Source organism: Sphaerodactylus townsendi, linkage group LG02 (genome assembly GCF_021028975.2).
Source record: "Sphaerodactylus townsendi isolate TG3544 linkage group LG02, MPM_Stown_v2.3, whole genome shotgun sequence".
Lineage (NCBI taxonomy): Eukaryota > Metazoa > Chordata > Lepidosauria > Squamata > Sphaerodactylidae > Sphaerodactylus > Sphaerodactylus townsendi.
Genome location: NC_059426.1, coordinates 146700010 through 146722023, shown reverse-complemented (window position 1 = coordinate 146722023; position 22014 = coordinate 146700010). Strand labels below are relative to the sequence as shown.

The window sequence follows — 22014 nt, the reverse complement described above, 5'->3', positions numbered from 1 at the left end:
TATAGCTGTTCTAATGAAAATAATCTAGCAAAAGCGTTGTAAGATGACTTCTCAAAATTTGTGGAAGTTTAACTTTAATAAGTTCTGATAATTTTTGCCAATGTATCCTTGCATTGCATAGGCTCAGAATTTGAATCTACAACGCTTGCGAACTATGTTTAATTAACACAAATCCTTTTTTGGAATTGAACTCAACTGGACACTCTAAAACTCACATTGAATCAAGAAAACATTTTAGTGCACTTGGTGACCTTAAAAAAAAGACAAGTGTGTCAGAGCAGCAAAGCATTGCTGCTAGAAGTTAGAAAATATCCCAAGATAAAAAATGTCTAATTTTGGCTTCAGTTATAGTGAGCGATAACACCCATGACATGCTTATACTGGGAGGTATGTCAAACTTGTTAAAAAGCCTTGTTTTCATCTATGTAGAACATCTTCAATGACTTATTCTGAGTTTTTTTAACTTCCACCTCCTGAAAAGCTTGATAAAGGGTAATACATAAGTGAAGCCAATGTTATCGATCAATAACTTACCAGGAATATGTGATTTTTGTCGCATGGCAGTCATTTTCAAATTGTGTTCTTGAGAAGCTGTGTAGGAATTTTTCATTTGTGGTGGTCACAATTTCTCAATAGAATTAGTCCATCCCTACTGTCTCTTGCAGTACGTAGCCTAGGAGTCTTGACTGTGTGTCTAGGAACACTCTTGAGGCCAAAGTAACTTGGCCTTCCACTGTGTTCCCTATAGGAACCGAGGGCCAAATTATAGGTATGAAATCTGTAATTAGGATCTCTCATACTTTTTCATTAAACTCAAAGCCATGGGGCAAATGACAAATTGGGGGTAGAGGAACTGAGATCAGGAAAACAATGTGTGAGGAAGGATTAAACCTTTTTTTTTCTGTGCTCAGTACAAATCAACCTTCCATAGGCTGTTTCCAGTTGTATTTTTTTTTTTAAAGAAAAGAATATTCTAATCATGAATTTCTCGGTTCTCAGTACTGACTACCGAGAGACCCAAAAGGCCTAGGATACTACATGGCCTGCATGTATATCTTAATATCCCTCTTTGACACATAGCAGATACTATTAACTTTGTAGTGCCCTGTGATTAGGATTGCCAGGTTGCCCTGGCCACTGGCAGGCAATGATGGGTAGGGTTGCCTGATCCAGTTTGGGAAACTTCTAGAGTTTTGGGGATTGAACTTGAGGGTGGAGGAGGGACAGGGACCTCAGTGGGCTACAGAGCCATTGAATCCATCATCCAAAACTTTATCCAGGGGAGTTGATCTCTGTAGTCTGGAGATAAGCTGTAATTCCAGGGGATCTCCTGGTCCCACCTGGAGGTTGACAGAAAGTCAGAAAAGGATAGTGGCTATTGTGGGTTTTCCAGATTGTGTGGCCATGGTCTATTAATTTTTGCTCATAACATTTTGCCCATGCCTATGGCTGGCATCTTCAGCGGCATGTCACAGTGAGAAAAGGAGAAGTTAAATGTCAGGTTAAGCCATCCCATCTGCTGTTTTTTCTTTTGTGCGTAGGGAATAATGAAGATACCCTTTTTTGCAGTTAGTACTAAAGCTTGATGACATAACTTAAGGGATGTGTTTGTCTTTTGTAGCCACTCAAGGCCCTCTTATCAGTTGTTCTCTGAGAGGACCAAGGAATTGTATCTTGATTGAACTGTGAGCAACTGGGAAGTCATTGCTTGGAGTACTTGGAGATTTTGGGTTCCTACACATGTTTAAATGTTTATGTATTAGTTTATTTCTACAGTCTCTTAATACATTGTGATGGTTTCCAGGTTCTCACATCTGACTTGGAAAAGAGGGAGAACCAGCAGCAGCAGATGTTGAGCCAGCTGAAGGAGATACAGAGCAACTACCAGGCCTGCGAAAATGATTGCAGAGCAGCTGAGCACCAGGTTGCTGAGCTGTCTCAGCAACTGGAAGAGTCTGTGAAGGAAGCAGAGAGGTGTCTTGCTGAATTAAGACAATCAGAAGCCCTCAGGCAAGATGGTGAGAAAAAGAAGGAGGAGTTCAAACTGAAAGCGCAGGAAACCATTAAACATTGGAAGCTGAAATGTAGAAAACTGGAACAGGAAACAGAAAAACAGTCCGAGGTTCACGCCCATTTGACGGAGAAGAACAATCTGGTATGGGATTTCTTTATTCCCCTTCCCTTTTCCTCCCAGGGATTTTGATCCTTCTTCCATTCAGTTTCAAGATACTTAAACTTATATCTTTATAAAACTTGTCAACTTAAAAAAAACTTGTTGGTGGGAGTGTTTGTGGAGGAGGACAAAGTAGAAGAGGTGACTTTCAACATGCTGATCTGTAGAGTTTTGTATGTCAGTGATTTGCTTTGAACAAAAGGTTCAGTGAATTTCAGACATTTTGGAACAGAGTTAGGATGGAAATAGCAGCGGTGATGACCAGGAGCTCATTTTTCCAGTTGAGGCTAGTTCACCAGTTTCATCCTTTCCTGGAGAAAAGTTGACCAACCACAGTAATTGATGCCATTAGGCTATACACTCTACATTGGGCTGCCTTAGAAGTTTGTCTGGAAACTGTGACTGCATGGTCCATGTTTGCCAGTTTATTTCTGGACCCATTTTGATGCTGGTTTTAATCTTTAAAGCCATAAACAGTATTTGGTACTGGGCAAAAGAAATCATTTGGTACATCACTGTATGCAATAAGGCCATTTTATTAATGCAGCAGAGATTACAGTGATCCTTCTCCAAGAAAACCTGATGGGATTTTGGAATCATGGTATTTGCTTTTTGACTGATTTCTCCCTAACTTGGCTGGTTATTTTGCTGGTTTGACTTGATGTGGCTTCTTTTGGATGATTTTGTTTTTTGTCCTTTGTAGGGTTTTTTCCACCATATATCACTTGTTTTAACTTTGCCTTTGTTAATTGCCTTACAGACTAGGACAAGTCTAAAAATGGGACATATAAAATATGTTGTACGATATCCTCAAAGTGGAATTTTACTAGTTGGTGGGTGGTAAATGATGTAGAAAACTCTTTGCCTTCATGGCTTCCCTATTGTGGACTTCCTGGAAGCATCTTGTGTGACTGTTGTTGGAAACAGGAAGCTAGATTAGATAAGTCCTTGGCCGTTTCCGCACGGGCAGAAAATGACGGCCTGGAGACGGTAAAAACGCCGTCTCCAGGCCGCCATTTGCACAGGGGGCGCAGCTGCAGCGCAACCGCGCTGCCCTCGCGCCGCCCGCCCGGCCTGAAGCCGTATCTTTTTGGGGATACGCCGCCGTGAAGCCGCTGCCGAGCGAACGGCAGCGGCTTCACACCGCCTCCCCCACCCGGCACTTACCTTGTCCCTGGGCCTCCGGCGCGTCGCCGAGGCCTGGGGACACGCCCCCCTGCCCTGCGCCGCTGGAGCAGGCGCGCAGGGCCAGGGGGCGTGTCCCCAGGCCTCGGCGTCGTGCCGGAGGCCCAGGGACACGCCGGGGTGGCGGGACGCCGGCGCTCCACGACACCGGCGTCCCGCCTCTTCCCAGGACTGTCCGTGCTGACGGTCCCAGCGTCTTCGGGTCGGCGCGCAATGCGCCGACCTCACCGTTTCCGCCACCGTGCGGAAACGGCCCTTGATTTGATCCTGTTGTATGGCTTTTAATATCTTGCAGGAAAGCCTCCAATGCTTTTTTTTACAATGGGTGAACAAATTTGTGACCTGCATAAGCTCTAGAATGTTCAGCTTTGATGTGAACATTTTGGGTTGTTCCTGCACCTTGATGACACAGATCATTTGACTTCTCTCATCTCACTTTTATGAAATGCATAAAATGTGCCAAATGCATAAAAGTGTTGCTGGTGAGCATGCATTTTCATGAACCTATTTGAACTGCTCTGTGCATTCATCTCATTGAACCAAGGTAGCCAGATGCAAGCCTGTGGTTGTGATCTCTGCACTTTAAGACCGTATGGAGAACTCTTTTGGATCAATCTAAAGGATTCATATAGTGCAGCATCCTATTTCAAACAGTGGTCAGCCAGATGCTTTTGAAAAGCCAACAAACCCCACTGTGTATTTGTTGAAGTACATTTCAGTCAGTAGATTTGCTGGATGGAATATGGCATTTCCTTTAATAGCAGGTAGCTGAGTTAAACATGATAAAATACCTTGAATCTAGAAAGAGAAGATGGTATATAAATATTTTAAACAAATAAATGGGGCTTTGAATTGTATCTTTTCTAAATGCTGGGCTAGGTTTTTAATACTGGATTTTGGTTACTATATTTTACGATTACTTTTTTTATTATTTTTATTCTGTAAACCTGGAGAAGCAGCGTACAAATTTTCTGAATAAATGTGGCACTTTCTGAATACCAAGATAGCAGTTATTGGAACATTTATTTCTAATGGGATGGACGTTCAACTTTTTGTATCCTTTTAACTTTTTTAAGGGTTTTTTTTGTTTCATTTCTGCATTTTGTCTAAAGTGTAATATTGTAGCCCAAGGTGATAATGCTTGTAGGATTAGAGCTCTACGATACAGTGGAATATTTCATTTGTAGTAATCATCTGAAAAAATGAGCCTTGAAATAGCAATTAGCATTTCAGTTAAATGGTCCAAAATACTGTCCAGAGGTAGAGGGAACCTCTGAAGACTTTACTGTGAAAACACATTTTTTTTTGATGTGATAATAAATAAGGGAGCAAAAATGAACAGCATGAAATAAGCAGATGAGTGCTTTTACCCTAGAGGTAAAATCTGATGAGGAAGAGAGTTATGGCAGATAGCCATCAAAAGATTGAAGGATTTAAAGCAATAATTAAGTGTTGCACAGCAATTTAAAAATGATCAAACATAGAAAACACAGTTTTGACAGTGAAAGCTTGTTTGGTTCCCTGAAAAACTGAAGTGTGATGTATTCCATGTCTGACAACTAGGGAGACTAATTATAACTTTGAGGTGATTAATCATGCCGTTATTTTACTTTCTCAGCAACATATCCCATTTAGTAGGGGTTTCAAAGCTTATTGTACAAATAATGTGCAGAAGAAACATATAGTCTGAAACAAAAATATTTTCAAGCCTCTGAGTGGGAAGGGTCCATCTAGAGTACTGACGGTGAGTGTAGGTCCTCTGGGTGGGAAGGTCAGTCAAACTGCAGAAATATTGGTTATTAACAGAAGCTTTGGGATTGGGAGGGGTTTGAAATTAAGTAGTGGAGTTTAAAGAAGGTCTCCGGTTCCTTCACTGGCTTGTTCAGTTAAAAGGAACAAGTAAGAAGAGTTGAAGAAGACTTTCCACAACCATGAAGAACTGCAGTAACACTGTTTTGGGTTTTTTCAGTGTTTTTCAGAAGAAAAAAAAAGGTATCATTTTAATGAAACTGAAAGGGCAAAGTACCCCCCACCCAAGCTGATTTTGGGGGGCTTTTTCAGGTTCATTTTCCTCCCTTTATTTCAGTGGAGAATGGATAGGGACAACCTCTTTGGGGTCTATAAAACTGGATCCCCTGACCCAATCTTCACCAAACTTGGAGGTTCTGCTAAGGAAAGTCACCTGCAGTTATGCCTCAAACTCCCGCCCCTCCCCCAAACTGTTCAAACTTTTTCCATTGACCAACGTAGGAGCCATTCCCTTTTAAAAGGGAATGCCTCCATGTTACCATATGGTGAGTCTTTCTGGGGTTTGGGGGAGGGTGTTTTTCAAGGTAGAGGCACCAAATTTTAAGTGGAGTTGCAGGCCGCCTCTCCTTATGAGAATCCCCACATTTGGTGAAGATTGGGTTGGAGGAAAACTGGATGCCTATAAAATTGGACCCCCTGACCCAAACGTAATTAAACTTGGGGGCTCTCATAAGGAGAGGCAGCTGCAGCCACATAGAAAATTTGATGCTTCTTCTTCAAAAACAAAACAAAAAAATCACAGTTCCCCAGAGCCTTCAATTACTCCCCAAGAGTGTAGCATTGCAAGAATGGTGGGAACATTTGTCTTAGCTTGATTATCTGGTCTAAAATTTCTTCATTGGAGTCACCTGCAGCTTTGCTGAAAATGTGGTGCCTCTATCTGAAAAAACACCCCTCTCAAGTTCTAACATGGAGCTGTTCACTTTAAAAGTGAAAGGGAATGGCTACTATGTTAGTTAATGGGGAAACTTTGAGGGGTTCTGGGGAACTATTTTTTAAGATACAGGCAACTACCCATTGGTGCCTCTCCTTAAAAGCCTCCCCCCCCCCCCCGGTTTGGTGAAGATTGGGTCCAGGGGCCCAATTTTATGGGTCCTCAAATTTTCCTACATTGTTTCCAGTAGAGAATCAATAGGGACACCTTTTTGAGGGCCTATAAAATTGGACCCACTGTCCCAATTTTCACCACATTTGGAGGTTCTTATAAGGAGAGTAACCAGCAGCTACTGCCCTCCCAGCACTCCCAGATAATTTTCAGATATTCGAAAAAGATGAAAAAACCATATTGATATGGGGATTTGTCTTTTTCATATTTTCTGAACATTTTCAAGTCTATTAAACCCAAATCAAAAAATGCAGAAAGAATAGCTGGCAATGTTGACTAGTTAGATGGGCCAGTTGGTGATCTGATGTAAGAGAACCTCATATATGAAGTTTGCACATGTGGAACTGTGTTGCTTCTGCTGGCACAAAGGAATGTTGAAGAAAGCAACCCAGAGGAGTTTAAATAGCAGCTAGTAATGCCAGGTGATGAGATCAGGACAGGGAATCTACAGAGAAAAAAAAAGCTGAGCTATGTGGATGAAAAGCTTTTATTTTATTTAAATGTATAAGTATCTGTTTCTGTTTGTTGCAGTGTTCAAAAGGATTTATATAAACCATGTTTCAAAAATAAAAGGCATGCTTTTGTTCTCTTATTTTTCCCCCCTGCAAAAACCCTCAAAACAAAATTCTTTTGTTGTACATTGCCTCGAGTGTCTTCTGACAGAAAAATGACACATAGCATCTGGAAAATAAATGAATAAGTATAAGATGCTGTTCTCCCCCATAGCAGACATAATCAGTTGTGTGATGTGTACTGTATCTTGAGCCTCTTTATGAACAAAGAGAGGACTGATTGCCGTTCAGTTAATAATGTCCTATAAAACAGAGTATGTGTGTTTATTGCCAGCACTTATCTTTAGTTCCTCTGTGTGGTGGTGGTCCTCCTTTCTGGCCATTAGATTGGGTGATAATGATATGTCACAATCAGTGAAGAATTTGTATGAGGCCGTTTCAAAATTGCTTAACTTCACCATGAAGCCTGTTAGATGATAAACTTACATAGCTGTTTTTTTGGTTCTCCTTTCTTAAGTGCTAGACCATTTTCCCCCTATGCTAGGATTTCAGATGACTTCCTGATTCTTTCTTCAACTCCCTTTTGAACTGTAGATCCTTAAAGAAAAGGATGACTTGAAGGGCCAGCTTCTTTCAGCTATGCACCAAATGGAAAATCTTCAAAAGGAGCTGAGTGATGCACTTGAAAAGCGGGCCAAGCAAGAAGAGGAGCTGCATTGTAAAGACAGAAAACTAAGTGAAGCCAGATCTCTGCAGTTGGCTCTGGATCAGGAGATCAGGGATGTCCGAGAAACTGCAGATAAGCTGGACAGTGAACTGCAAAGGCAGGGCCTAGTACACAACCAGATGAGCAGTGATAAACAACGTTTAGAAGAAGAGCTTGCAACTATCAACACGATCCATGAAAAAGACCAAGGAAGACTCTTGGAGATGCAGGCTGTTATAAAAAATCTTAGTGCCATTCGGGCCGAGCTGACCCACCAAATAGCAGAAGAGGAAAAAGTCAAGAAGGAAATACGCAAGAACCTAATGGAGCTCCAGAAGCAGCAGGAGTCTAAACAGGAGGAGATGGCTGTGGTCAGCAAGCAGCTGAAGTTGGAGAGAGATGTCCACCAGAAAGAGTTGGCAGAACTGCAGTCGGAGTTGCAGTGGGCCAAAACCAAACATGACCAACAGGTCCAAGAGATGATGAAGCGTTTCGGTCAAGAAAAAGAAGAAGCAGCTGATCACATTGGAAAACTGAAGGTATCTGTGTTGGTTGGTCAATTAAGTTTTTGTTTTCCCATTGGATAACATACCTTTTTACTGCAGTGTTCCAACTGTCATTCATGCCTTAATTATGTCCTTTTATTTGCTTTTTATGATAAAACGTACTGTTGTGCACAACTTTACTGGCTTTGATTTTGCTATACATTTGAACTTGTTTCTTTCATGCAAGCTGCCCCAAGCTTACATTTTAGTTGAGGAGATGGAATATCAGTCTGCTATATGCAAAAACCCTAATCTTGACCTCTGGAAATCTTATTTAGCCATCTCTCTGACTTTTGAATCACTACTCATCTCTGCCCATATTATTTCAAGTAATCTTTATAGAAACAAGGGCTGGAAGCTGAGTTTTTTTGGGAGGGGCCGGGGTGGGGCAGGACGGGACAGGACTGGACGGGGAGGAAGCCGAGATTTCCAGGAAGCAGCCTGCTGTGTGCCTTAGTACCACATTGTTTTCTCCTACAGAATCATGGCATACACAACCCTGCTCATGGCATAGCTAAAAAGATACTAGTAGTATACAACTTTTCCAGGAAGCATTCTGGTCATTTGGCATAAGTGAGGTTCCTTCCTTGCTTCCTTCCACCTGAATATTATCATTCTTATATTCTTCCTATACCTTCTTTTTAGTCTAAATTTACCGGAACTCTTATCTCCAGAGCTTGAATCTCCTCATCGTCTGATTCATGCTTGGGTGTATTAGCAGAACACAGAAAATGGACTTTGACTAGGAAACAGAATGGCTCTTTGGCTTCTTATATCTATGGAAGTATCTATAGTGCAATTAAGACCCATGTTACACCTGCATGTAAAATGTAATTAGAAGCCTGCTTTTATTAAGGGGAATTTAGTTTGAGTTCTGTAGAACACTTTGGGTTTTTTTTTAAGGAACCATGGACTTTACATGTAAATATGCCAGCCCTGAAAGCTGAGAACTAGCAGGTACATATTGTTGCTTTTGTGTAGACGTTGTGCAGTGAACATTTCCTCAAGCTCTTGGTGCTAGGTCAGTTCCACTGTTTTTTGAATGTTTATTTCCTATTGCTGTCAGTTTTGTTTCTTGGCAGAAGAATAAGGGCCCTTTTGGGAGGCAACAACAAGTCTGCAAGATGGGAGCTGGAACTATAACTGCACTTGCTACTATCATGTAGTAATATTGCAATATCCCTTTTATACCAAATACACTACAGGGAAATGTAATGGTGTATCGTGCCCCTCACCCCCCAAAAGCATTATTTTAAAACATACACAAGGAAATGGTCTCTTTGCTTGTTCCAAAGGAACATATTAATCACTAAACCGAAGGGCTATATTGAGAATGCTATTCTTTTCAATAACCACTCCCTCTAGGTTGTCAGTCCTTTGAAGAGAAGTCAGAGATTTATTTATACCAGGTGTCAAGTGAAAACTTTGTGTCCCAACTTGTGTTTATCTTTTAAAATTTTGCTTAAAATTAATCACTCTTGAAATGAGTAAATATGAAAGAGTCAAAATGACAAGAAAATTCTTGCATATGCAAAAGAAATCAGAAGCAGAAAGACATGCATATCATCCTTTATCCTACCCATTTTAAGATTAAAAGATAAAATACAGTTTCTGAGATTCTTCTGAGATTCAGAAAGATTAGGTAGTCTTATACAACCCACATCTGAGAAAGTCAGGTGAGTTTTGAATGTGGCTATTTTATACAGGCTCAATTACACGAAGCATACGTTACATTTTCAAAACCAATCAATTCAACTCCTTTGCCTCTGTGATGGAAGCATTTCTAAGTTTAGAATTAACTTTCCCATAGCAATGTTGTGACCCAGTGATCTGTTTATTCCCAACTTTGCAAGATTTATTTCTGGGCAAGTTTCCAGTGTTTCACAGTTATCTTTTCAAGGATATGACAATGAGAATTTTGCAGAAAAAGGGGAAAAAACTAACCCTCAAGCCTGCTTTGTTCAGTCAAACAGCATTAGCTGTCATGAATCTACAACTGTGAGGCAAGGCAATGTCTTCCACAGAGACCCAGTAATAGATTTCTTCATTCTCAGGTTAGTTACCTTCAATGGCAACTTTCTTTTTCCATGAGGGAAACAATTCTATCCCATCTACTTTTCTGATTAAATGGACATCTGGATCCTGCTCTTTCGCTTTGTTAGCCCAGCCTACCTACAAAGATTGACTTCTGTCTTATCCTGGCCACTTTTGTGTAGAGTGAAATCTTCTTGTCGAGCTCTGTTTCACCCTGGACCCAAAGGCTGAGAAAATAAATTGCTTAAAAATAAACGTTTTTGGGGAAGGACCATATGCTGTATTTGATTGACACAGTGAACTGTTTGATCCTATTGGGATGTTTTGAAAATGTGGGCTTGAGAGGCACATCGTTAAGGTGGTAGGATGGAGTGGGGCTGTCCTGCCCTCTTTCGTCATGTACTGGTTCTGCTAAATTTTGAATGTGCAGAGACACAGCAACATCCAATCAGGAGGGAGAGATTATTAGAATGCTGGGTGGGAAGGGGGAAAATTGAAGGTGAGCTGACAATTTCAGGAGAGATCAGCATCTGACCATTTGGGGGAATCTGTGGGTTTGAAAGTCTGATGTGGGTTTTTGTATTAAGGTGACTGAGGAAAAGTGAACTTAATTTACGAAACACTTTGACCCATATCACAGATAAACATTAAACATGTTTAAATAATGCAGTTCATCTCATCTATACATTTTTCATTAATTTTATAATTTTAAACAGTTAATGGCATAGGTAAAAAAAAAAGGATCAAAGGAACTGAAATCAGTTATTCCGTTTACATGTACTTGTTAAAATAGAAACTAAATTTTTTTTGCCACGTCTTCAGTTCGCCTAGCATTTGCAATAATTTAAAACCAACCGAATCTTATCCGGATCAGAGATGGATAAGAATCTGTTTAAGTGGGGCTTGATGAATAATCTCCTTTGCTTGATATGGTTAGTGCAGTGCAGTAAAATATGTTCCATGGACTCGACTTGCTTGAGGGGAAATTTACATAGCCTTTCCTGTAAAGGAACATGAGAAAATCTTCCCCACATGATGGCTGAAGGAAGGACATCTATGTATTCAGTTGATAAAACGTTTAAGGAATGAAATGTACCACAATGATCATACAGTTCGAAGCATATTTATTTCTCACTGGGACTCAAGGCAGGCTATCAGTATAACAGCACTGTTCAATTAATCAGTAAGGTGATTACAAACCATGACACTGTTTGAATGATAGCATTTGAATCGAACAACAAAGATTCATAGTAAAACACAGCTATTCAGTCAATCAGAAAGCAGATTACAGAACATGATAACATTTGAGTGTAACAGGAAAGATTCCTTGTAAAACAACATAATGCAGAGGCCGGGATTGAAGAACTGAAAGGAGAAAAAATTATTCTTAATAGAGTCTCAACAGCTCTATTTCCTCTACAAAAATGCTTTCCTGAACAATTTGTTTTTGTACATTATGTGAAACAATGGAAGTGTGGAGTCCATAATGTGGAAGCCACCATAGAGAATACATGTGAGTGGGAAGTTGCTGATTTTATCTGTTTGCAGGGTGTGATGAGCAAAGCTGTCACAGTGGAACATAGCAGGAGATGTGGCCTTGCAGGTATGTCAGTCCAATGCCATAAAGATCTTTGTAGGTGACAGACAGAACCCATAACTGATCAGGAGTGTCTGTTCTGTGAAGCAACTGATAGTAGTAGGGCTGCTGTCCTGTACCAGCTGGAGTTTCTGAGTTGTCTTTAACGGCAGAGCCATATTAAGCGAATTGTTCCATGTTCAGGTCAGCCATATCAAGTTAAGGTGCCATCCTCCGAGTTAAGTGGATTTGGTAGAATGCCTTTTTTTTTGCAGCTGCGTTAGGTTGCTTCTTCAGCAATAAATCTGGATCCAGAATTACTTCTAGGCACTTAATAGCAAGAGATAATTGGGCCCCATCAGAAGTGGGGAGGCCCATATCCTTCAGGGTCTGGGCCTTCCCAATTAACTTTACAATTTCAGTATAGTTTTCTTAGCCACTTCATCATTGACTCCCAAGACTCTACAAACCTGGCAATTTGGATAACAAAATGTAGAGCTAGGTGTCATCAGGATATTGATGGCATCCTATACCAAATGTAAAGTAAAGGTAGTCCCCAGTGCAAGCACTAGGTCATTACTGACCCATGGAGTGACATCAAATCACAGTGTTTACTAGGCAGGCTTGGTTTAGGAGGTTGTTTGTCATTTCCTTCCTCAGTCATCTGAACTTTACCCCCAACAAATTGGGGACTCATTTTACTGGCCTTAGAAGGATGGGAGACAGAGTCAACCTTGAGCTGGCTACTTGAAACCAACTTCTGTCAGGTTCAAACTCTAGTCGCGAGCAGAGCTTGAACTGCAGCGCTTGAACTGCAGCACTGCAGTTTACCATTCTGCACCACAGGGCTCTCTATCCTAATCCAAAAATACAAATGGTTTCTCTCAAGTTGTGCTGTCAGCAGGCAGGTCGTGGTCAGGTTCGGCCTTGTGGGGCCAAATGGGCAGCAGGCAAAGCATAGTCAGATACAGTCTAGTGGGTCAAGGTAGGTGGCAGGCAAAGCATAGTCAGATAACAGTCCGCAGGTCGTGGTACAGGAGAACCAATAAACAGACTGGGGATCAGCAATGAACCATGCACATGGCAGCGACAGGTAACAAACTTGTTGCACTCAAGCAGAAGCAAGCTCACAGCAAGGCTTATATAGAGAGCCTTGTCTCAGGGGTTGGGATTGTGCAAGGAGTTAATCCTCATCAGATGCAGACACTTCTCTCTTCCCATATCTTGCTGCAATACGAGCACTCCTCCTTTGCTTTGCAGCAGCTGCCTCTGCTTCTGCCTCCTGTGCACAGCTGACTCATTACTGGGTTCCCTAGGACAGTGGTGACGAACCTATGGCACGTGTGCCAGAGGTGGCACTCAGAGCCCTCTCTGTGGGCACACACGCACAGAGATCGTCATGTAGGGGGAGCGGAAAATCACCCCCCCACACACACACTTCTAGACTGGCCTTGCTTCTGAGTAAACCCTCCTAGGGTTGTGATTCACCTATTCAAAGTGTTGCATGGCTGCTTCACCAAGCTTACTCCTTAGTAATGCGTGCCTTGGAGCCAACAGTTTTTTCTGAACTAAAACCTCAGTATTCAGGTTAAATTGCCATGTTGGCACTTTGTGATAAATAAGTTGGTTTTGGGTTGCAATTTGGGCACTTGGTCTTGAAAAGGTTCGCCATCACTGCCCTAGGAGGATCTGTAGGCTCCTCCACCTGCACATCATCAGGCAGGAGTTGGCTCTTCTGCCTGGTCTTCCTCAGAAGCAGCTAACGCTGGCTTCACTGTGTTGTCAGGTTCTACATCAGAGTCCTGTGCATCCTGGTAAGTACCCAGGGGCTGGCTCATGACACAGGGATTTCACATAGAGATTGAATAGCATGGAGGTCAAGATTGAACCTTATGGAGCTCAGGTCCAACATAGTAGAAAACCTGTCCCCTACTGCAACCCCTGCCCATACAGAATGGCTGAATCCAATCCTAAACACATCTCTTAATCCCTACTTCTGCCTCAAAATGTCTTAGCAGGAAGGAGTGGTCTAGTAACAACAACATAGAAGCTTAGCCTTTCTCTGCATTTGGATGCAGGTCCTCCACATAAAGCCTGCTGGGTGACATTGGTCCAGTCACTGTTTTCTCAGAATTCTCTCAGCACATGTGGAAGCAAGCAATGGCAAGCTATCTTTGCATGTCTCTTGCTTTGAAAACCCATGGGGTTGCCATAAGTCAGCTGGGCCTTGACCTCACTTTCCACCGCATGTACTAGGACACCATCCCCATCCCATCCCTAAAACTGGACTGAAAAGAGTAAAAAAGAAATCCCTCAGATAAATACCAATGTAGTGGCAATATTACTGGCAAAAAAGCTCTTAAACCACTAAAACAATGGTAGCCATACAATTTTCAATCATGAACAAATTATACATGAACCCATCATGAATTGCTTTCCCAGTCTTTTTGAGTAAAGAATCATAATTCCAGCAGATCGTTTAAGACTGATTGATGTTGGTTTTTGTATATCTTCTGTGGCAATAGTTGTCGAAAGAGTTGTATGTATTATTCCTTAAACATTTTACCAATTCATTGTTCAGAAGCGATGTTATTGTGAATTGCCATTTTTGAATATTTTTCTATCACTAAAAGTTGTAGAGGCATTGTTCTGTATTTAATTATTTGTATGTTGTATTAACACGTTGCTTAGAAGTGGCATAGCATTTATTCATATATAAGTCAAAGTTATTCTCATTTGGATTCTCACAATATGCTAAGTTTTTTTTTTCATTTTAAGCCTGTAGTGCTTTTGTATAATCTTTGTGGCTACAGAGGTTAGTCCTTTATTTCTCTTCAAACCACCTACACCTGTCATGTTTGGGGGAAGTTGACATTCAACATTAAATGAAACTGTCCCGCAAGTAGGGTCACCATCAGCATCATATATGCATGATATTCATGTGGCCACATTTCACATAGTATAGAAATCAGCATTAGTTGTGTTAGCGAGGAAGGAAATTGCAATTTGGGATTTCTGAGTAATAAATTTGGGGAATCATTGGGTTAGATCTGTAGTCATGGAGCAGTACAATTTGGATCTGTTGCAAAAAATATTTATCCTGTTCCTGGAAAGAATGAATATGCCTAGTGCCATACATTAAAATAACAGTTCCTTGGATGATGCAGTATAAGTGTTGATTTAATAAATACTAGATTAAGTAATTAAAATTATAAGGAAGTAGTTTTCTATTGTTAATGGATGGATGTCTTAAACCATTTTTTTTTTAAAAAGAAAAGAAAATAGCATTGTCAGCTTTCTGGGGTATTAGAATTATATTGCATTTTATTCACATTTTCGATTCACAACTCTGAAAATCTGTCAGTTCGAGATTTTAGCAACATTCCAAAAGATTCAGTTCCAAACTGCTGGCAACATTGTCTTCCAACAGCTAATGGAAACTATCTTTGGCTCTGATCTTATGTTACAAGTGAATTGCCCTGCTGGATCAGACCAAAGGTCCTTTAGTCCCAGCACTCTGTCTCCAGCAGAGGTTGATGGAGATAAGGATGCCCTGCTGTTCGTCCCCTTCATGTAGTGATTATCAAGGGTATGCTGACTTTGGCTATGAAGACTTCGTTTTTCCTGTCATCCTGAAAGCCATGGATAGGGCCCTCCCTGAGTGCTGAACAATTTTTAGAAACCTTCTAAGCCAGTGTTTCAGCATGACAGCCCAATTTGACAGCATGAGAAACACATTACTATAATTATGCTCTTAAAAGCAGTAATATGTAGTCTTATTGTAAGCAATAACCTCACCTTTATGTCTAGCGTGGCTTTTCGGCATAGCATTGCTTCCTCTTCTCAGTTAGACTTTGGCCTGTTTATCGGCATCCTTTGTTTTCTAGACTGTTCTGCATTAGTGTTAAAAGTTGCAGCGGGGTCTTAAATTGTCACCAAAAGAACTGGAATCCCTCTACGTTGCCCATGTGGAGTGGAAAAATGGTGGACACGAGAGCAACCCTCTGTTCCCAGTGTGAGGAAAAGGAAAGGAAAAGATAGATTGCTGAGAAATTTTGTTGCAGCAAAAGTAACGAAGAGTTATGCGATTGTCTTGCTAATTAATTTATTGTGACAGCAGCATTCATGAGCCAGTGCCCAGTTATGAGATGCATGAAATTCTACCTTCAATTGACAGATTTATTCTAAAAGTTAAAAATGATAGAAGGGACAAGGATGGGGGAAGAGTTGTTACAAAGAGACTCAACGAGGGCTGGTTTCCCAGGACATGGGTATGTTATATTACAGTATTGAGTCCAGATGAAAACTGCATCCAGTCAAATAAGTCCAGAGCAGGATGTGCAGTCTAACTGCTCATGAACTGGAAAAGTGGAATTAATCTGAATTGTGTACAGAAACCTGAAAGGAGATACAATCACTTTTTGTAGCAAGCTATTGAGTATAAGCCTAAATAGTACCAAAACTGCATCTGAATTCCAGCTCAGTAGCGTCTCACTGAAGTTTTCTTTTGACACACTGGCCAGTGTTGTATTGTATCCAAAGTGTTGGATTAGAAGGGGAGAACTAGGTACAAATCTGCAATTAGTCATGAATCTTACTTAGGTGGCCTTGATCTTCTCTCCCTCCGTAACTGAACTCATAAGGTTGTTGTTCGGCCAAAATGAAGGGAAGATGTTGCATACAGAGCAGGAGTGGTTACCAGAAGTAAGACTCACCTTGAAAAGAGTTCTGGTTCATCTTAGCTGTATCTATTTAACGTCACCTACAGAAGAAGCATTCCCAGGTGATGTCTTGCTCTGAAATAATAAGTTTGGGTATGAGAGACTAATTTTAAGCCTAAGTCATTTAGAGAGAATGTACAGCTTTTAGCATCTATGTCTCCTTTCCTAGTCGGTCCTTCTCCATTCAACTCAATCCATATATAGTTGTAACTCAGGAAATTTGTCTCTAGTACAAACACTTTAGTTCTATAAAAGAAAAATGGAATGTACCCAATACTGCAGAGAGAGAGAGAGATGAAAATTGGTGCACCCTGTTACCCTGGAACATACATCTTAGGATTTTTTGCCATCTAAGTGGAAAAATAAAGATTGGAACTCATAAAATTTGAAGATAGAGAACACTTTTTTTAAAAATGAAAGTATTATTTTTGAAAGAGATAGATAAGCACAATAGAACTAGTGGCATGTGAAGACTGAGGTAAGCTTGATAACTGAAAATATTGAACTTTTCAGTAGTGTATTGTATGCATTCTAGCATGTTAGAATGTTCTAGCATGTTAGGTGCGTATAAAATTAGTCTAATTTAAACAATAAATAAGTACACACATGAATTATCATTCTTTTATACTGTGGATTGTCTTTCCTAAAATCTATACATTTTGAGTCAGTAAACCTTAGTTTCTCTATCAGAATTTTTAAAACTTTTTAAAAAAAATTTTAAAAAAATTTTAAAACTGAATTTTTTTCAGTCTTTTCCCAAGTTTTCACAGGAAAAGCTGATGAAAGTCTTTAGGGGAAAAGGACATGGTAGTGCTGGAGGAGGTAATACTCCCCCCCTCCCCATTTTTCATGGCTTTTCTTCTTGCCTTTACAAGTCTAGTCACAACTCTTTTTTTATCAAAGGGTAGAGCTGCCATTATATATTTTGGGTAAACAATTATATTGTTTTATAATAAAGCTACATAGTGAAGCAATTATGATGTAAAATGACAGATAATATGGTGGTAAAAACGGTGAGATAACCTCAGTCATGAAAATAAATACACAAAGGAGATAAGAACGTTTTAAAAAACATGTTTTACACATTCCCTTCAGGCAGAACTTTCAGAAGAAAGAAATTTGGTAAAAGCTCACCGTCGACAGGTAGAAAAGATGAAAATCGAATGTGATAAATTGACAGAGGAACTAAGCCATAAGGAAGAAGACAATGCAAAACTTAGGCGAAAATATCAATTTATGAAACAGGAACTGGATGACAAGGTAAAAGAGAAGCTTCTCTTTTGAAATACTAGCAAAACTTTAGCAACAAAGACTTCCCCATTTCGATTTAGAATTTTTCACAGACCCCCAAGCTCTCCAATTGCACTGGCCAATCTTTCAGAGTTCGCAGCTATCCACACATGCCTTGTGGAGGCCTTTATTCTCTAGCATTCTCAAAACAACAAAGACAACATCAGTTACACTTTAAAGGTAAGTTTAAATGTTTGTATTACCTGTATATTGGTTATAATGTCAAATCTCAATGAGTAACTAATTTTGAAGGACCACATCTCAAAAGCCTTGACCCAAGTTCTAATCTGTTACACCTTTTGATGGAACACATATAGTGCTGGAGAAATGAAGAATTTGACCTTACGCACTTCCTATTGGCCTTCTGAGCAGAGGCATACTGGGCAAAAATGGCGCCCGGGGCATGACCGGCTCCCCGTTCCCCCCTGGCTCCCCACACCCCCTGCCCCACTTATAATAGTCAGGCTGGGCCCAACAGCGGGTGGCTCAGGTGGGCTGCTCAGGTGGGTGCCATGGCAGCAGGCCGGCTCCTGACCTCCCTGGCCCGCAGGGAGGCTGAGGAAGGCAAAACTCAAAGGTGGGAGGCATCAGATAGGTGCTGTGGCAGCTTGTCCAGCAAATAGTGCCATGGCATAGAGGGAGCCGCTGAGCACCGGGCAGGTCGCCGTGTCACAGAAGAGGCTAGGCGCAAGGACCCGGCTGATGCCTGGCCCCCCCCCCCCCCCGATCAAATGGCAGGTGGGAAACCCCATGTCCCCATGCTTCTGAGGGACTAGTTATCTTATTGGCCTACATGCTGGACCCACTGACTTGATCCAGCAGGTCACCTCTCATGTTCTTACAATATGGCTCCTCAGTAACCAATACTTTTTGAATGATATCTCCCTTACTTCCTCATTTTATGTATCTTCATTCTAGCCCTTCGAGGGTAGAGCGGTCTATCAAATCGAATAAATAATAATAATAATAGATAATCTGGCAAACACAGTAAGAGGGAAGTGAGAACCCTGCTGGGGTGTGTGTGTTGGTGTTCTCTGGTGAAAATGTTTTTACTTTTGAGGGGAAAAAATGTTAGAGCTAGTAGTCAGTGGGATTCTTTACAAAATAAAATAGTGCATTAATGTGGAATTAATTTTTTTAGGAAATTAAAAAATGCCATAAAACTACTCTAGAGAAGAACATTCTTCATTTCCATTGATTTCATTAGTGCTAGCCAGTAGGCTCCCACCTTAGCTGTATCACACTTGTTAAAATGGCCACCTTCCCTTTGAGAGGAGAAATCAAGCTTGAACTGAACAAAAACTGTAGCAAAACAACAAATCCCTCCCCCCCCCCCAAAATCTATGTCCATAATAGGATAGAAAAGTGAGAAAGTCAGTATTGTGGGCAACACTGGCATGATCAGAACAGTTTAACCTGTGCTTTCACAACAAAAAAGAAAATCTTTCTGGTTTGCTTTCTTCTTGACATTTCAGTACATACAAAAATTGTTTTTTCCCCTATTGCATCTGTTTGTGAACCACGAAAGCATTGTTCATATTTCCATTCAAAATAGTTTTTGCTTGTCTTTTCCCAAATTGTCTTCTTCCAAATGCATTTTTTAGATTTTTTTCTTTTTCTGTGTCTTCCAAGTGCTCTGCTTTTGCTTTGCCTGCATGCAACACCAAATGTCTTTATTGCACACCTCAGCATATTAGTGTTTCTCAGCTTTCCTATGAAGTATTTTGTAGGAGGTGATGGGAACAGGCGGTGGGATTTAACAGGTTCCATGTGTATTATCAGGACATGACAAATTAATATTGTGATGTTCCAGTGCAAGCTTTTGAACACTCTGCACTATTTTCATAAAATATAGGTCCATCCTGTAATTCGAAGGTGTCAAAGATAGCATCCTGAATGAAATAGCCGATGGTTTCTATGTTCTCCAATCTGTTATACAGCTAAAATGCTTCTTCAGAGTTTGACTTGAAACAAAGTCCTGCTGATGCCCAGCGGAGAGTTCTAAAGACCATCAATGCCAAGCTGTGTTTGGATATGCTTGGTCTGATGACAGGCCTTTTTGATGACTCCCGTTCCTGCAGAGGCATAATTAAAGCAGTAACACGAGAGCAGAGATTTCATTTTTTACCAAATCACAATATTTCTCTGGGTAGTGGAAGGTGACTTGGATCCTTACTGTTGTGTTTCTTGGATTGCATTGGTGCAGCTGTTCAGGACTGACTCTTTCATAATATCAAAAATGAAATTTAGGAGGTGAGAAAATGTCAAAGGAAAGATCATTTGTTATCAAGGAAATGTATTCTAGCTTTCATTTTTAAAGCACTATGTTAACAGTGCAATCCTAAGCAAAGTTTTATCTGTCTTATGTCTATTGAAGTCAGTGAGTATTATGGTGCTTAGAATTATGGTGCTTAGAATTCTACTGTTAGAATAATCTCAACAGCTCTATAAAGCTGCAAGAAAACATTCCCTTATAGCCATCTGAGGCTTTCGTTTACATTTTATTTAGTGCTTTGTATTACTGCCTATAGTCATCCTGCATTTGGGTGGTAATACAATCAAAGAGAACAAAGGACAGGCTACTTCTATTCAGATGCCCTCACCTAGTGACCTTGCAATCTTCATTGTTACTCACATGCTAATGGGTGGATACCACTCAACACATGTAAATCTAGCTTGCTAATTGCACCCTTTACTTGTTAACAGACAATGGTTCTTTCCCCCACTCTGGACACTCCAACAGATATATATACTCCACTTGCTTTCCTACTATCAGATCCTCTGAAGATGCCAGCCACAGATGCCGGCGAAATGTCACGAGAGAATACTGCTAGAACATGGCCATACAGCCCGGAAACCACACAGCACCCCAGTAATTACAAACTATTGAGGATTGTCTCATATTTGGACTTTAACCATAGCTATCTTCCCCCTAATGAAATTAATGACAAAGTTGAAATCCTGAGAGAAATAAGAATCTCTTTTTTAAAAAGATCTAGAAAGAGAAATGGACAATTTTGTTCTGCTGGAATTGAGAAAGAATTTTGTTTTAGATTTAGGGCTGTGCTTCAGATTTCAGATTTAAATATCAGACATAGGATTATAACTTCCCTGACAGACTTCCTGGGAGTTGCAGATGAAAGTTGATAAAGTCTACAGATGCACTGGTCCAGTTTGTCAGGAGGGGCTTGAGAGATCAAATTCCACAACAGCATTTTGAAACAAGATTGAAAATCATTACTGGGGACATCATTGCTTTGAAAGAAATACCAATTAGAGTACCGTGCAAGAGAAAAGAATATACCCTTATTGACAAGTTGAAACAGATAAAGATTAAGTTCCATTGGGAGGAGCATTATTTTATATATGACACCACCAGCAAGAATACTGTACACATAAAAAAATCTTCCATATCTACAACAGAAGAATGGCATGTAAAGTTATTGGAACTGGCAGTTGCTTAAACTTACTTCTTTGCTTAGTGGAAAAAACTTATGTAAATTCACTGGTGATTGAAAATCCCTGATAAGACTTTTTGTGTAAAACATAAAAAAAATTAAATTGATGACTTGTGGATTTGAGGATTAGAAGAATAAGGAAATAGATCTGTTAGAGAAAAGTGTGAAGTTTATTAGTAATAATAATTAAGAATTAATTTTACAATTGTAACTAAAGAGTAAGTTGTACATTTTTAAGTGTTTTTTAATTTGGTGCTGAAATCAGGAGCCCTCTCTTTCCCTGTTGTATTTACATTTTGTGTTTTTCTCTTTGTAAGTCTTTAAAGTCATTAAAAAGTTCAGAGAAATGATTTTCAATTTGGATATTGGTGTTCTGGTATTTTAATTATTCTTTTTAAATAATTGTCTTTGATGTGAAGCTGACAGCACTTTTATGGGTTTTTCCTTCAGTGAGGGTAGATCAGCCCTGTCAAGTCTGACATACATTTATCACTTCCTCAGTGCATATTCCATGTTTGAATTTGGAGCTTTTGTGGGGAGGGAGATGGAACTATTTTTCCTCTCCTCTCACCTTATTGTTTAAGTATCTCTTTAAAGACACACCTCAACTATGTTGAACTTTCTGCAGCTGTGAGGTGAATTATTACAATAATTATACTATATTTTATTTTTCCTAAAATGCATTAATTTGTGTATAGCAATATCTCTCTCCCCCCCAGCTTTTAGAGTACAGTATCTCAACATAATTTGTTTTAATTTGTTTAACAATAAATTGGAGTTTGTGCGGAACTTATTACGGTGAAGGCTGTTTCCACATAATGAAACTGTTTCCATGGTGTGTTCATTACTGCGGCATTTGCAGTTGCAGCCGCAGCTGAGCATCCCTTTTTGGGGCGGCAG

The 22014-nt window shown here is 40.2% G+C and overlaps 1 protein-coding gene across 6 annotated transcripts in view; it reads left to right on the top strand.

The window, feature by feature from the left end:
• Positions 1-22014, top strand: part of CEP128 (centrosomal protein 128) — a 233784-nt gene that overhangs the window by 69588 nt on the left and 142182 nt on the right. For all 6 annotated transcript variants that reach the window (XR_007243660.1, XM_048486527.1, XM_048486525.1 and 3 more), the window contains 3 exons: positions 1805-2155; positions 7379-8029; positions 17462-17626. Coding sequence is in view for 5 of the 6 variants with exons in the window: in XM_048486527.1 (XP_048342484.1) it covers positions 1805-2155; positions 7379-8029; positions 17462-17626 (1167 nt within the window). In the remaining variant the exon portion in view is untranslated. The remainder of the gene's footprint in view (positions 1-1804; positions 2156-7378; positions 8030-17461; positions 17627-22014) is intronic.